Source organism: Pleurodeles waltl, chromosome 12 (assembly GCF_031143425.1).
Source record: "Pleurodeles waltl isolate 20211129_DDA chromosome 12, aPleWal1.hap1.20221129, whole genome shotgun sequence".
NCBI lineage: Eukaryota > Metazoa > Chordata > Amphibia > Caudata > Salamandridae > Pleurodeles > Pleurodeles waltl.
In genome coordinates, this window is record NC_090451.1 from 671426077 (window position 1) to 671441291 (window position 15215).

Genomic DNA, 15215 nt, shown 5'->3' on the forward strand with positions numbered 1-15215 from the left:
ACTCTGTATGGCCAATAAAATGTCACATAATGTGATTGCTTGGTGGTGTGAAATTACACCAATGGATAGCACCCTAGGAAAATGTTCCCTCCATGCAGGTAAACCCCCAAGCCCCTTCAGGATAATATGGTTTATCACTGTCTCCACAATTCCACAGTCCATTAAATGCCCATATTTGTCTGCAAAATAATGTCCCAGCAATAAACAAATGCACTTTCAATAAATCCATCCACACCGTCAGTAAACCTATAGGAAGACTTCTGTGTGACTACGAAGACTATCAAAAAGTAGATGCTTAATTCCTAAGACCCAACATTGTGATGAAAAAATAAATATTAGTCCCGTGAACTCTTCATAATGTAGGACATGGAATTCGTTCTATGTCCTACCATGATTGGGAAGTTATTTTCGGGTTTCTCTTTGTTACACGGATCCCCGGAGAGCTTCTGGGGGTCACATTCTAAAAATCCGAGCTGCGAAAACACTGTGTCGTGAGTAACAAACTGGCCCCACTCCATGAAGATCTGTGACCTCTCCACATCTGCGCTCTCAACCGTGTCAAGGGAGGCCACAATCTTGTTTGATACTTCTCTGACCTGTGGAAAACAAGAAAAGGGACGTGAAGAAACGATTTTAGAAGATGCATCAAAAACAATGCACATAGCAAGTGACTATTTGAGTAGGAAGTGATCTGTATGTAAAATAAACATTGAATTTACCACTCCCTTCTTATCACTTGTAAAATAATACCTATGTAATGATCAAAGTTTATTTAGTCGTTTGTTACCACAGCATGCCTCACAATTATCATGACTTACCGTAGGCTCTGGATGATGTAATAAATGCAAAAGATTGTTGTGTTTTAGGTCCGTATGAGACCAGATTAGAGAAATTATGATCTGAAAAGTAGGGTGTTGGGAACATAGAAATTGTACCAGACAGGTGTTTTTTAAAACGTATTTTCATACATTCACTTACTAGATGAGGAAGGGAGATAGCAGGGCATCCTTAGAATTGATACAAGTCTATGGCCAACTGCTAAAGCCAGAATCTGGAGTCCAGATTCCAAGGTCAACATCTTTGCCAGTAGATCATTTCTCTAAATCTTGGAATTTCTTTTACAATATTTGTTATTGTTTTCCACATATGTAAATTTGTAGAGAACTAGTAAATATAATTTGCTGGGTATTGGTGATTCATGCAGTTCCTAGTGAGGTATATGCTCCATCTAACACTTTGGGTAATTTATGTGTAAATTCTGCCCTGGTGCTGAAGAAAGACTATACCTTTTTACACTTTTCAACTTGTGGAACCAGCGATGAAGAAAACCAGTTTTCTATAAGGGCAAATAGCACATAAAGATGATTGCATAAAACAGCAGACTGAATTTTCTCAAAGTTAATCCCATCTTTTACTTTCAGTTTAATCTATTTTGTGTTACAAAAGAAGTACACAAGTGTGAAAAAAACAGTTTGTATCATTTTTGTTATAAAAAATATTACGTTTTATGACAGACTCTTTATAGTTTGTAGTGGACAATTCTGCAACTATTTGAGGATGTTCTGCCACTTTATCACATTTTAGTACTGTTTTACCAAAATATTGAATCCAGAATATTGACTACAGCAAAATCATGAGTAAAGCATGTATTCAAAAGAATAGATTGACTATTCTTGCCTCTAAATCTTGGTACTTTAAGTATATACACATCTTCAAAGTACTTATATGTGGAATATCACATCTATATTTGTCTGTCATGCTTACCTTCATACTAAGGTTGTTGTCAATGTACTAGATATTGTTATAATGAAATACAACCTTTTTCAGAAAATGCTAAATTTGAAATTTTCTCCCCCAGGTGGACACGGTGTTGGAGGAAATTCCTATGTGAGAATCACCCCTGGATTTAGCTTTTTCTCTACAGATTTCATTTTTTTTTTGCTACTACCTAGCTGTTAATGATGCCCTAATTTGGAACAAAAGTTCTTTCCCCATTTCTTATGTAGCATACGTATCAAATATGAGAAGAATAATAATATTTTAAATGCTTACACTGCTGCAAATCCTATATCTTGACAACACAATGATAAGTAGATAGATCATCACTCCACGGGTAAGATCATTCCTCTCAAATTGTACATAAGAAGTCAAACATGGACCATTCCTCGCCAAAATCTCCCAAGTGATATGAAGAGTACTTCAAGGTTCCTTTGATTTCTGACCCCTTCCAAGACCTACGTGGCACACCTACAACCATCCTTAAAAGCCTTACTGTTGGCTATCACATGCACGCCAAAGAAACCTGGATCCACAACATGATTCCAAATGTTCGCTGCCAATGTATGCCTCTCCCACTTGTTTGAAGGACACAACTTACTTTGCCCTAATGAAAGTGAAACTAGGCCCTTCTACCTCTGAATCTACCAGATCATTTTTTGCCCCTTGCATTGATCCCTTCCTGCCTCTATATGAATTGTGTCATCACGTTCCACTCATTCACCACATAATGGAAACATAAGACCAAGATTGTGTTCTGCAACCCTTATGTTGTGCCCTGTTGTGTCTTTCAAACTTAGCCACTCCAATAAAGCTACCATTGCCTTAAATAGTGCTTCACAAAAAGAAAAAAGAAAAACAAAATAATAAAATAAAAAGGCTAAAACTGGTGGGTGTGCATGTTGTCCGACACAAATACAGACTGTATGTACATTTCTCAAAGTGTATTGTCTCGGTGTGGATCATGCATTAGATATAGTCTAGGAAGTTACTGATGAGCATGTTATTTAGCACTTACGCAAACTATAAAGTTTTACTTTGGTGTGCCGTGCACTTGACCTAGGGAAGGAGATGGCTATATGACACTTAGGGCCTGATTACGACCTTGGCGGATGGGATACTCTGTCACAAACATAATAAATATCCAGTCTGCCGTATTACAATTTCCATTATATCCTATGGAACTTATAAATTGACGGGCGGGATATCTGTCACGTTTGTGACGGAGTATCCCATCCACCAAGGTCATCGCCAGGCCCTTAGTCCTTTACAGATACAAGGAAGTTATTTTCTCAATAGTGCATCAGATTACAGCTATGGGTGGATTGGTGGATGTTGTCCCTCAAAGATACAGGCTGCTAATGTTTTTCCCTCTTACAGACCATGCTCTGAATTATGAACATTGGTGCTTGCAGATAGGTTCCTGACTTAACAATGTCTCACATATATCCTTGCATTTCCCCCATACATCACCTGCCACCAGTTGTTTGGTATCTAAATTGCCATTCTTTCCTTGTTTTACACCTGACAGTTCCAATTTTCCACGTCTGCCCTACAGCCACACCTTCATAATGCCCCAGAATACTTCCTGCATGCATCTTTATTCATATCACCAACTAACTTTGCAAAAACCATGAGTTGACATGATGAACTATAGGGGATAAGTGAAGGTAAGGAGATTACAGAGGGGGGACAAATGCCAGAATTACTTACTAGTGGGAGAGGATGGCCATTGTACAGTTTGTCTTCTGTCCAGCCTTGTGGTAGAGAAACTCCATCCTCATATTCCGCTGGCAGCCAATGTGCAAAAGCAGTGTTGGATGCTCCAAGAGTAGGCCTTTCCCTAAAAGAGGAACAAATAATTGTTTGTGAGTATAGCTACTTAAGCCCATAAATAGTAGTTGCTATTTTCATGACCAGAAAAAAATTAATATGGAACATAAAATAGAAAGAATCCACCAAAACTTAATCATGCAAGTAGCAATTACAATTGATTACTTCTTTTAAACCGGGCATGATGGAATGTATGTCATGAATCTCTGAGCCTAAAAGATGTAAAGGAGATAACAGATTAATCTATGGATATTTTGTTTGATAATGTCTGGTACAGTTGTAGGATCTAGAATTATGACACATCAGTCGTCAACTTTCATTGCCATTATGCATGCCTAAATTAATTAGTGCCTACCACATTACTTTTTTTATGATCAAATTTGATATCCCAGTCAGACCTTTGTAATTAGACTTAAGTTCATCAATCTTGATTGGCTTGCCCAAATTCACTTTTGATCGCCTCAACCGAATGCTTAATTTTGTTAATAGATATGGATGGGTCCTAAAAAATGTTATCATATCACATGTGTTGTAGCTGTTATAGTGGCCCAAGACAGCTGAAATTTTAAACAGGATAGCATAAATAGGCTGTAGAAAGTGCACTTGCAAAGCAAGTGAATGAGGCAACCAAAGCCAACTCAGCAAAATAATCTTTTAACAAAATGTGGTCAAATTATATATTTACACACACAATATTCTTAAAAAAAACATTGAAAGCTTACAAAAAGTTCTGTAGAGGCCCACTAAAGAACTCCAATACTCTAATAGTGATGTTCTATGCATCCCTACTCCTACCCTGGGGTGCTGGGTGAGAAAGAAGTTGTCAATCCTCAGAAATCACTTAATAAATATTAAACCAGATTACAAATTCTGCAAACACACTTTCCCTATCAAACAGGCTAAAATGCCATAGTTTTTACAGACAGGGCAAACAATCTGAGTGTGTGATGTAGCAGAGCAGGAACTTGCAATACAGGAGAGAAACACTTATGGTGTCCTGATTCTTGTGGAGCGAAGGTCACATCACGACAATGTTCTTTCACGTTCCTAATACTGTTGCTTTCAACTAGATTCTCAGTTGCTTTCAACTAGATTCTCAGTCATATAATACGGGCACAAGTTGATTTGGTTAAGAAAGGATTATAGAGTGAATAGCTACACGTATAGCGCATTCTCCGTCTTTTGTAGAACAATCACTCAAGTTGCTTTCACAATTCTAGGCTCAGGAGCATGTTTGTTAAGATATTTTTAATATTGAAAACCTAATGTTTATCACCAGTTGTCCTTGGTTTGATGATAACGCACAGCGATGCATAAACCACCTCAAGCAACATCCTCCCTCTATAAGCTTTTAAACTCTGGTCCAGTGTGCCAAACCAAACCACCCCAATCCCCTAATTCTGGCATACCATGTTTAGTTCTAGAAATCTATATGGTTGTAATCCCCGTGAATGCCAACCATTGCCATATGATGTCATGGCCCTAAAGATGAAATGGTCAATGCTGTCTTGAGTCCAGTTATGGGTTATCATATGCCAGTCAATGCTATCTGAAGCTAATGTATGTGCATGCGCCAGTTAATGTTGTGATGGATCTGGGTATGCCCCACTGGTCACCTAATGTAATTTGCCTTGGAATGCCACCTATGCTAGTTGGCTCTTCTACACCCACATATTCCCTGTGTGGAGGCCAGTGGCATGTCCTGGTCCATGACTTCTACCATCATTTGATGGACCTTGTAGGATGTCCTGGTCTATGGCTTCTAATCCAATTGGTTAAACTTTGCAGGATGTCTTGATCCATGGATTCTACACTCATTGTTTTACCATGATTGGATACCTGTCAGGATCACCCATTAGAGGTGAAAAGCTGGAACATGAGGCAGAATGACTTTACACAAAGCACATACATGTAGTGTTCTTGGGATTAGTAAATATTCTGCACCATCGTTCCACACTTTTCTGTTTATGTGGACGTTGACAGCTCAGACCCTCTTTCGTGCTCTTCTGTACCTTCAGTCAGTGTACTTATAAAAAAATCTGTACCTAACCTGGATACAATTATAATCACTGCTAGAGAGACTGGTGAACCTTTACCCCACACTGGAAGTTAGGAAAACGATGACAAATGAAGAAGACAGGGATAAGCAAGCAATGGCAAAGCCAATAGGTATCGCCTTTGTGACCTACTGGTTTTTCAATGTTTTTTAGCCATGTTGCATCCCAATGCTGTGCAGCATGGCTAATGTAAAAAAAAAGTCTTTGATATATCCACCTCTGCCACTTTGTAGGCACATTGCACAATACATGAGCCCACCTACAAAGTGACAGAGGTGTGTTTTTTTAGTTACCGTGCCAAGTTGGATCACTAACAAAAAAGATAGTAAAACTAGGCAAAGTTTTTTTATTTTATTTTTTAATAACCAATTTTATTGTTTTTTTCCACATAGAAACAAGTCACAAGTACAGCAGATAAGGGAACATGCCCAATCCGCTTCCACCAGTACACATCCATTAAGGCACACATGCGGCCTGAAATATGAGTTAACATTACCATAGGTATACAATCCATCTCAGCATTAGACAATTTAGTGATAATTGTAGCATCATCTAACCTTCCACCCATATGGACCAGATTTTGGCGTGTTTAGCGTGGGCATCCTCTTGCTATGTACACTGAGCGTTCCATTTGTGCGCCACAATCAACTCTATGTCTCTACTGGGAGATCGCAAGGGGGAAGATGCCTTCCAATGGGCCGCCACATCTCATTTGGCGACCATTGGTGTGGCACACAGCAGAGTTCTGTCTACGTGTGAGCTCCCAACCCTGTCGCCCACCCCCAGCAAAACCATTAGTGGGGAATAGGGCAGGGTCTGACCCAGGATCAAGGAGAGTTCAGTTGGGTCATGTTCAGGCCACATGGAAGAAGTCAGCCAGCGAGTGAGAGCAACGAGCACATTGTGGGGAGGCTAGCAGGCCTGCTTGGTACAGCCTACTCGTGTAAGATAAGCACAGAGTAGATAATATAGTTATATCAACCATAATTTGGCCGAAATTGTGATGATTCTAGGAGCCTTCAATGCTTCTAGCCAGTCCTCTTCCTCCAACTGATTGACCCAGGTTTCCCAGCAGGCCCTTAGGGTCTGCAGAGTGTCTGGGGCATTCAAGGAGGCCATGGTCATGCTAGACCAGTGGTCTCCAAACTTTTTAATGCTGCGCCCCCCCAGTAGAAAAATAAAAATCATTGGGCCCCCCCTCAGAATTTTTCACAATTATTTTATAAAGATGGCAATGTTTACATATGTCTAGACCTATTTAAACATTGCAGTTAAGTACGTTACCTTTTAAAGAATGCAGTAACGCGATCCAGTAATAACCATTGTGGTTACCTAAGGACGGCCTCGGAGATGGGGTCACCATAAAGCAACACCCATAACTCGGGGGGAGCCCAGCAAACCAAGTTCCAGCTGGTAGACTGGGTCCGACCAACCTCCAGTGAACCAGTCTATAAGGACCAGAATTTGGGATGCTAGGAAGTAGTAATATATGTTAGACATGCTTATACCGCCCCTTATACTAAGTGCATTGCATTGTACTCCATGCCAGGGGATGCCTGCTGTTGTGCCAGAGGAAGCCATTAGCCATAGATTCCAACTCCCTGAACCAGCGGCACAGGAGTGTGGTAGGGAGGTTCTGGAGAAGATAGAGGAAACGGGGTAAAATCATCATTTTATACAAAGCAGCTTTCCCCATGACATTTTGTGGTAATGATTGCCATATGAAGTGTTTTTATTTTAAGTGAGTCTGGGGCTGGAACAGGGGGTGGAGGACAGGTAAATGTGAAAGACACCCGGGGGTGGGGGGGGGGGGGTGGAAGCAACACACAGTGGGTAGGAGGAGGAAAAAGCAACAAGCGTTGAGGTTGATGGGAGATCAAAGCAACAATGGTGGAGGACGAGAGGTACCTGGACACATAGGTGTGTGGAAGGATCAGCCAGGAGAAAGTGAAAAGGGAGCAGATGGTGGGAAGCAACATGGAGGTTGCAGTGAGGCAATGTAGAGAAGCTGGCCAGAGGTACAGAGGTGAGGTGTGGCATTCAGGCAACACACACTAGTGCAAGGGGTGAGAATTACAATACAGAGACAACTCAAAGCGCATGCACTCTCATGGGGTGTTTAACACAAAAGAAAGAATGAATACGTTTTAGAAAAGCAAGCAGTCGAAGCAGAGATACCATTCAATCAAAGAGGCGGTAAAGAGGCAACGCTCGATGGGGTGTGGAGAGCTAGACAACCACAAAGTTGATAAGCTGGGACATGACAAGGAATCAGCAATTAAGAGTTACATGAAAGACACCCAAAGGTAAGCATTGGGCTGGCCCCAGGCCCCCCTCTGTTTTTGGTAAGCCACAACATGCTACACAACTGACAGTGAATGCACTGTCTCGTAGGCTCAAACTAAAAAAAAACACAGGCTTGCCAGAGTGATAGATAGAGACAATGCAGGCTGGAGGAAGAGAGACGCAGGAGGTCGAACTGAGACTTGGCAGCCTTGGTAATTATCAACATTTGCATTCGTCAGCAGCGGTCGCGTAAAAAAAGTTGGCATTTTTTCTAAACAAATTAGGCTATGCTTTACCTGTTGTTGCACGCGCCGTTGATGCTCCTGTACGCATCCCGCGACGGGCAGCTCTTCACTGAGGTCTGAGGGGTGCAGTGAATGTAGCTAGGATTGCCCGCATGTGAAACCCGCGTCTGTTTACCTGAAAGAGAACGATAAATTGTGCATCTGTACTGCAAGCACGCATAAATGCATAGTGGCCACACACAGGTACCCAGGACAAGCATCTACCGATGAGGGTGGAGGCGTCTCAAGACGTGCGTTTCCAGGATGGTGCGTGTAGAGGGAGCGTCTCTGGCTAGCGCCAGGTAAACAGTCAGATACAGTTTTAAGATGCCCCCCTGTGTAAAGATCCGAACTCCATGTATACACAAAAGGCCAACCCCCAAATGTATGTTTAGGTTCACGAGAGTGGTAATCACACCCTCAAAATATGAAGAGACCTTCCACATCACCTGTATTTCTCCTACATGAAATGATCCCTGATATTTATACTCCCACCTTTATGAAAGTGCATCGATGTATTTTTCGTACAAAGAAGTAATAGCGTGATTCCTTTACTAAATTGATAATAAACGTTGCATATTTGCATTATATTTTGAAAAAAAAATTCGTATTGGTGATAGATTAGTAGGAGGAGAAATATGAATTGTTAATGGGAGTACTAGACGTGAGTCTGTTACTTGGATAAAAGGTGTAAAGGATGGACAGGGGAGGGAAGAGTTTGGGAAGAGTTGCTTGGGAGTTCATAGCAGTACAAGAGGTTTGGGGTGGGTCAGTTGCTTGGGAGTTCATAGCAGTACAAGAGGTTTGGGGTTGGTCAGTTGCTTGGGAGTTCATAGCAGTACAAGAGGTTTGGGGTGGGTCAGTTGCTTGGGAGTTCATAGCAGTACAAGAGGTTTGGGGCGGGTCAGTTGCTTGGGAGTTCATAGCAGTACAAGAGGTTTGGGGCGGGTCAGTTGCTTGGGAGTTCATAGCAGTACAAGAGGTTGGGGATGGGTCAGAGTTGGATGAAAGGTGTAAAGGATGGACAGGGGAGGGAAGAGTTTGGAAAGAGTTGTTTGGAAGCTCCTAGCAGTAAAAGGCGACTGGCTTGCACTTGACCACCTCCGTAGAAGCCTTGCTTGGCCCAGGCTACCTAAATATTGAACCAGGTATATTTTAATTGGTCTTGTGGCTTGCCTTTGGTGTTGCCCAGTTAAAGAAATACAAAAGCCTCTATTGAATCTCCTACCCGGAACAATTTGACTGTCGAGTAACTCCATATGAACAGCTTGTAAAAAAGGAAATATTGACCAAGTAAATACTGAATGTAACAAGATTAAGCCAATGAACAAAAGCCACTAGAGACAAGTTAAAACATGCAATGAATTCAACGGGAATAGTTTCTATCTTTTTAAATAACTAATTCATACCTTAAGTGTATACCCTATATCTACCTACGTACATATTCTTTTAATTCATTATTCTGTATCTAATAATGCACACCAGGGTTTCTGACTTCGGGTCAGTATCTATGTCCTCAGGTATGGAAGGGGAGCAGAGCATTTTTTAATATGTTCCTCTACTGTGGTGTTCATAAATTATTAAGATTTTGCAGGCACCCTACATATTGCATTGCATTGATGTTTACATTGTACTTTCCATGCCGCTGTCCAGGCCTTTGCTTGTTCTCATATAGTGCTTGACGCCACCCAAGCACGTTGGATGAAGAGAAGCAGTAGGGGGAGTTAGGCGGGGGGCGGGGGGTCAAAGAGGAAGAAAGAAAGGATATATAAGAACAACGAAGGGATTGGTGTAAGGCTGGTCGGACTTAAGTGGTAAAGGACGAGGAGTTCCACTGTTCACCAAGTGACCCCATCAGCCTTAGCTTTGGAAACGGATCGGAAGTATCACGTTCAGAGTTCAACTACGTGCGTTTCTTCCACTTGGCCACTAGATGGTGCTATTAGTACACTACTGTTGAACAGACACTTTGAGCGTCACAGGGCCAGTGAGAGAGTCCGTGCACCTACGGATGCAGCAGGCTTATAAATTGTTTCTGCTGGAGAAGGCATTATTTGGGATTTCGCTAGGACAAACCCATACAGGTTCCCAATTCACGCAATGCCGAGGCAAAAATGAAAGGTCGCCATTTCAGATGGTCCAATATTTCTATTGAGTAGTTCTGGTGACATCATAAACCACAATATAATTCAATTTTACACGTTACCCATGAGACATTTTAATACTACATGGTTATTTTGGGAAGCTTTGCCTGGAATCGTGTTTTTTTAAATAGTGGAAATGTTTATTGAAAGCAGGAAGTGAAATACTGGATCATTTGGTTGTTTATGTAAAGAGATGAGAAAAATAATTATGTAAAAGAAGAATGTAGAGTTTCGGTAAAAAAAAAAAATTATCTTATAAAAACGTTTTTCTATAGAAGAGAGAGAGATTGCTGAATCTTTTCTTTGCAAGACAACTTTAACAGTGACTATTAAACACAATGGAAAGGCCAGGTTTACCTTTCATGAAGAGAATTATGATTAAACAGAAAATAACAGTATAGTCTTGAGAGTGGTTGAAGACCGTAATAATTAGGATAAAACTCTTATTTCATAGGAGTCTTTGAAATAATTTCCAATTCTCACTGGAAACCAGGAATATACTTCATGGTTAACCACATTATGTGCCATAAACCCAAGTAAATAATTTACTATATCCGTTAAAATACGTGTTACAAACTATATTTGATGTTTGAGTTACAGGCATATACAGCACTTGCTGCAATTACTGAGGTGAAAGACCCTTTTTACTTTTTGAACGGACTACGAATTGACTGCATTTACCATGATGCTTTGGGGTTACACTGTGTTGCTGGAGTGAGACAGTGTGCTCCCTCTCTTTGAAACTGCCTTTTGACGGCTCCCTTGAGCTATGGCTTACGAGCCTTGGGAGGCACCTGTGCGCCATGAGCAGTACTTAAACCTGAGAGGACATTTGGCGGCATTCCAAGCAAGACCCTAGTCCACGCTGCTCCCTGCTGATGACAGGCTGAGCCCAGAAACCCGTGTACAGGGATATACAGCACCTGCTGCACCTACAGAGGTGAAAGACTCTTTTTACTTTTTGAACGGACTACGAATCGACTGCATTTACCATGATGCTTTGGGGTTATGCTATGTTGCTGGAGTGCAGGCAGGGTGTTCCCTCTTTTTTAAACTAACTTTTTCAAAGGTGTAAATTACTCAAAGTGTAAGTTACGTTTGTGAATCAGGCCCTTCCTGCGGCCACATCTCACTCTCCATTTTCCTGCTCCTTCTAGTTCTCCATTTCTGACTTTCTCTCTCTTTCTTGGGGTTAAAACTCATTTATGCCCCCCACTAATGAGAGTGGTCCCCTCAGCTTGCACTGCTGAAGGAATTTGGATCTGTAGCTTGGGGTGCGATTCTGATGGTTTTTGGGTGAAGTGGCTATTGGCTCGTCATCCTGACTTTAAGTTGAGGGGTCAGAGCCCTGCATCAGTAAAATAAATCTAGTGAGTGCCCTCATGGTATTGGTAATCCAGGAACACCAGACTTTTAACCTTATGTGCATTTTCCCTCCACCACATCAAATTCTTAGGTTGTAATGGTTAGGAAATATCTATGTGTTTGCAGCTGATTTAAAACCCCGCTATGGTGTCTGTGTTTTCCATGGTCTCTGTGTAAGTTTTTTGTTAATGGCCAGGGAGGGACTTTGAGAGCTGGTAAGTGGTAGCTAGTAGTGGGGTTCATGTGGACTAGGGGTGGCAACTCACATGGGGGAGGCGTGTCTTCAAGCCTGTCACTCACGACCAGTGCGCTGCCCGCAACCACTGGCAGTAGTTACGGTTGTGATTATGGATCCATAGGCGAGGTTTCACACTAGCAAGCATTCTGAGACATTGTTTGCAGGATAAGTGAAAAGCAGTTGATTTGGTTGTCTTTGAAGATTTCTTCCCTGTGGTTTGCATCAGGAGGACCTCTTGTAGTTTATTTTGCACCAGGATTTTAACAGAGGTGTTTGTTGTGCCTTGGATCACCGTGCACATCAACAAGGGAACATATTCTTCTGCTGCTCTGCGTCCTCTCACTGAAACTTTGTTTCTGTAGTTGGTTTAATAACTGTAATTAGATGGCAAAGAACACACGTCCCTGCCCTTGTCCTCATGCATCTAGGTCAGTTAGGAGGTAGTATTTCTCCTATGATCTGGTATTTCCACCCCACATTATCCTTGTTTTCCTTTCGGTGTTTGTAGGTGTTTTTTGCAGACTCCCTCTGTGACTGGTTGCTGTTCTGGACCTCTGAACACAACAGGGGAGCGGCCAGGAGAACGAGGGGACGGGGGATCCGAGGAGCCTGAGAAGGTGGTTAGGTTGGGTCTAATCTTTACAATTTGTGGGACTGGGGCGGTTCCAGATATTCCAAGCAGTTTTAAAGAGTGGTAGCTGTAAAGAGTTACATGGGCTCACACCACGTGAATGAAAGGATCTCACCACAAAGGACCACGTTACAATGCCCACGTTATCCTCTCCGGTAACTTAACTGTCCCCCGCCGCTTCCTTCGTAGTTCCCAATACCAAGGGCATCAGTAACTCTGGGCAATGGGCAGAATTACTATTAAAAGTGAGACCTGATGGTCTCCTTAGAAATTAGGAATTACCAGGGAATAATTGATCCAGTCCCTATTTGGCAGATAATTCTTCATTTTACCACAGTACGTCACCTGGATATTCCAGTTGCTTTCAGCTTGGTCTGATTTCAGCAGGTGCAATCTCTGGGTGAAACAACAAAGATTTGCAGATTTACAAGAAATTCCAGGGACCACGTAATGTGGCCCAAAGTGTTTGCATTGTATTGGCTTGGGTCGTCAGTAATCTGTAATGGGTTGCTACTGCCATTGATCGTGTCATATGGTGCAGAAGTATCAGCCTTAATAGGTAATCCAAAGATCAACAGTTCTTTGGTTTATGTACAAAGCCAAGGGTTTTGGATTTGTTACTTGCTTAGCAGAAATGCAAACATTTCCCTGTGTTGGTTTCAGTTCAGAGACAAGGTGGGCTTTACAAGTCTGCCATCTTTCAAGCTGACTACCATAGACATTGCAGTAGATGTATAGGTGACGATGAGCAATAGGGGCAAGTCACATGTTGAGGACCCAACATCATTGACATGAAGCCAAAGCTAGAGAACATATCATTGGAGGTAGTTAACTCTGACCCCTCTCAGCCTGTCTGCTCTGATGATTCCTGTACGAGCTTAGAAAGTGACAACCACATCTCAGTCCGAACAGTACTATCTATTGCAAGCAGGGCAGGTTTTAGAGGGGTGCGACTGGTGCGGCCGCACTGGGCGCTGACTTGGAAGGGGGGCGCACACCTCGGGGGAGTGGCCGTATTTAGCAAGAACTTATGATTTAAAATCACCTGAAGCAGAGCTCCAAGTCTGTCCAGTTGTCAGGCAACAATAAAAATGTCAAGATAACTGTTGTGGTAAATGTTCTTGATAGAGAGAGGGATCAGAGTTTTGTCTAGTTGCAGTGTTGACTCACCATAAAGGAGCGCAGAGGGTTAATATGCCTGCTACAAAGAACAGATCTGTATTTTATGTGGATAGCTGAATAGGTTAGTAAAGGCAGTGCTTTAAAACAAATGAAATGCATGTGAGCGAAAGGCTAGGGAGAGATGAGAGGCACTTTTGCAGGACGATAGTGCAGGAATCTGAGTAGGAAGTATTGGGGGGTAGGAAGATGCCAAAAAATATTACTGCACAAGGCCCCACCAGGGCTAAAGCCTGCCCTGATTGCTAGCAAAGGTCAGCGGTCTAGTAGTCAAGTGACGTCAGCTTTTAGACATCTATTTTTAGTGCTTCATTACTAATCCATGCCTTTGACTCTGAGGCCAGCTCTGGTATTGGGTTGTCCAGTCTGGAGCAGTGGAGTATGGATCTAGAAGACCTGGCACATGCCAGACTTTCAGGATAGCAACTACTCATATAAATGAGTTGCATTTAGATTCTTTGTACAAAAATGTGTTTTGATGCCATCAGCAGGTGTACAGTTTGTTTCAATGGGACACATGGATGTGGCATCTACATGTTGGTCCTTCACATGTATGGCAATGCGGCTGGGAGTGTATAGGATGGGTCTGAGCTCTTTGGAAGAAGTCACCTGATTACAGTAAATGGCTACAAGACATATGTACTTTTGCACTGGATGCAACAAGCGACTGCAAATTTAATGCTAACTTTATGTGAACCTACCTTTGAGCAAACACATCGAATAGCAAAATAAGGAATCAAAGGGGTCACAGAACAACTTGCCCATTAAATGTTCATTGGGGTGGTCACAAGTTGGCCTGCAAGGGGCAGCAGATCACGATCCCTAATTATTTCACAATGGATTTAACAAAAACAAACCATCCTGAGTGTCTTCAAGAAAACTGGCTGCTTTACAGCAACAGATTTTCCATCTTGACAAACAAACTTAAGTGACAGCAGCAGCAGCAGTCCCCTCGACTACTGTCTACTCTCACTGAAGTTCCCATAATGGCCCCAAAGGAGGACAGGTCAGAAAGGAACCCTTGCCCACTGGGATTCAGTTACCACCAATTTTAAAGTTGGAAATTGGTCAATGCAAACATTTGATAGATCACTGATTTTCAATTTGGATCAATGACATAAGTACCCGACTTCCAAACTGTGAATCAGTGATGACTTCTAATCCAATCCAGCGATTTGGAAAAAAATCCAAATCACTAAATATATTTGGTACATTAGAAAAAGGCTTTTACCAGTTGTAAACCCTTTAATTTAGAGAATCGAAGGATTTAAATTCCTTAAACCTTTGTATCTGGCCCAAAGATTCTTTTAAGGAGGAAAAATGTTTACGCAAGCTGTCGGTCTAAATGTGTTGTTGTTTTGACTCCTAAATTGAGAGTTTGACAGGGTCATCCTCAGAGAAGTTAAAATGCATTACAATTGT

General features: G+C 41.9%; 1 protein-coding gene across 1 annotated transcript in view; it reads right to left on the reverse strand.

The window, feature by feature from the left end:
* Positions 1–15215, reverse strand: part of LOC138268679 (myeloperoxidase-like) — a 54536-nt gene that overhangs the window by 24053 nt on the left and 15268 nt on the right. Inside the window, exons 3-5 of the mRNA XM_069218568.1 lie at positions 8249–8372; positions 3490–3619; positions 390–596 (exon numbers count right to left, since the gene is read on the reverse strand). Coding sequence (XP_069074669.1) covers positions 390–596; positions 3490–3619; positions 8249–8372 — 461 coding nt within the window. The remainder of the gene's footprint in view (positions 1–389; positions 597–3489; positions 3620–8248; positions 8373–15215) is intronic.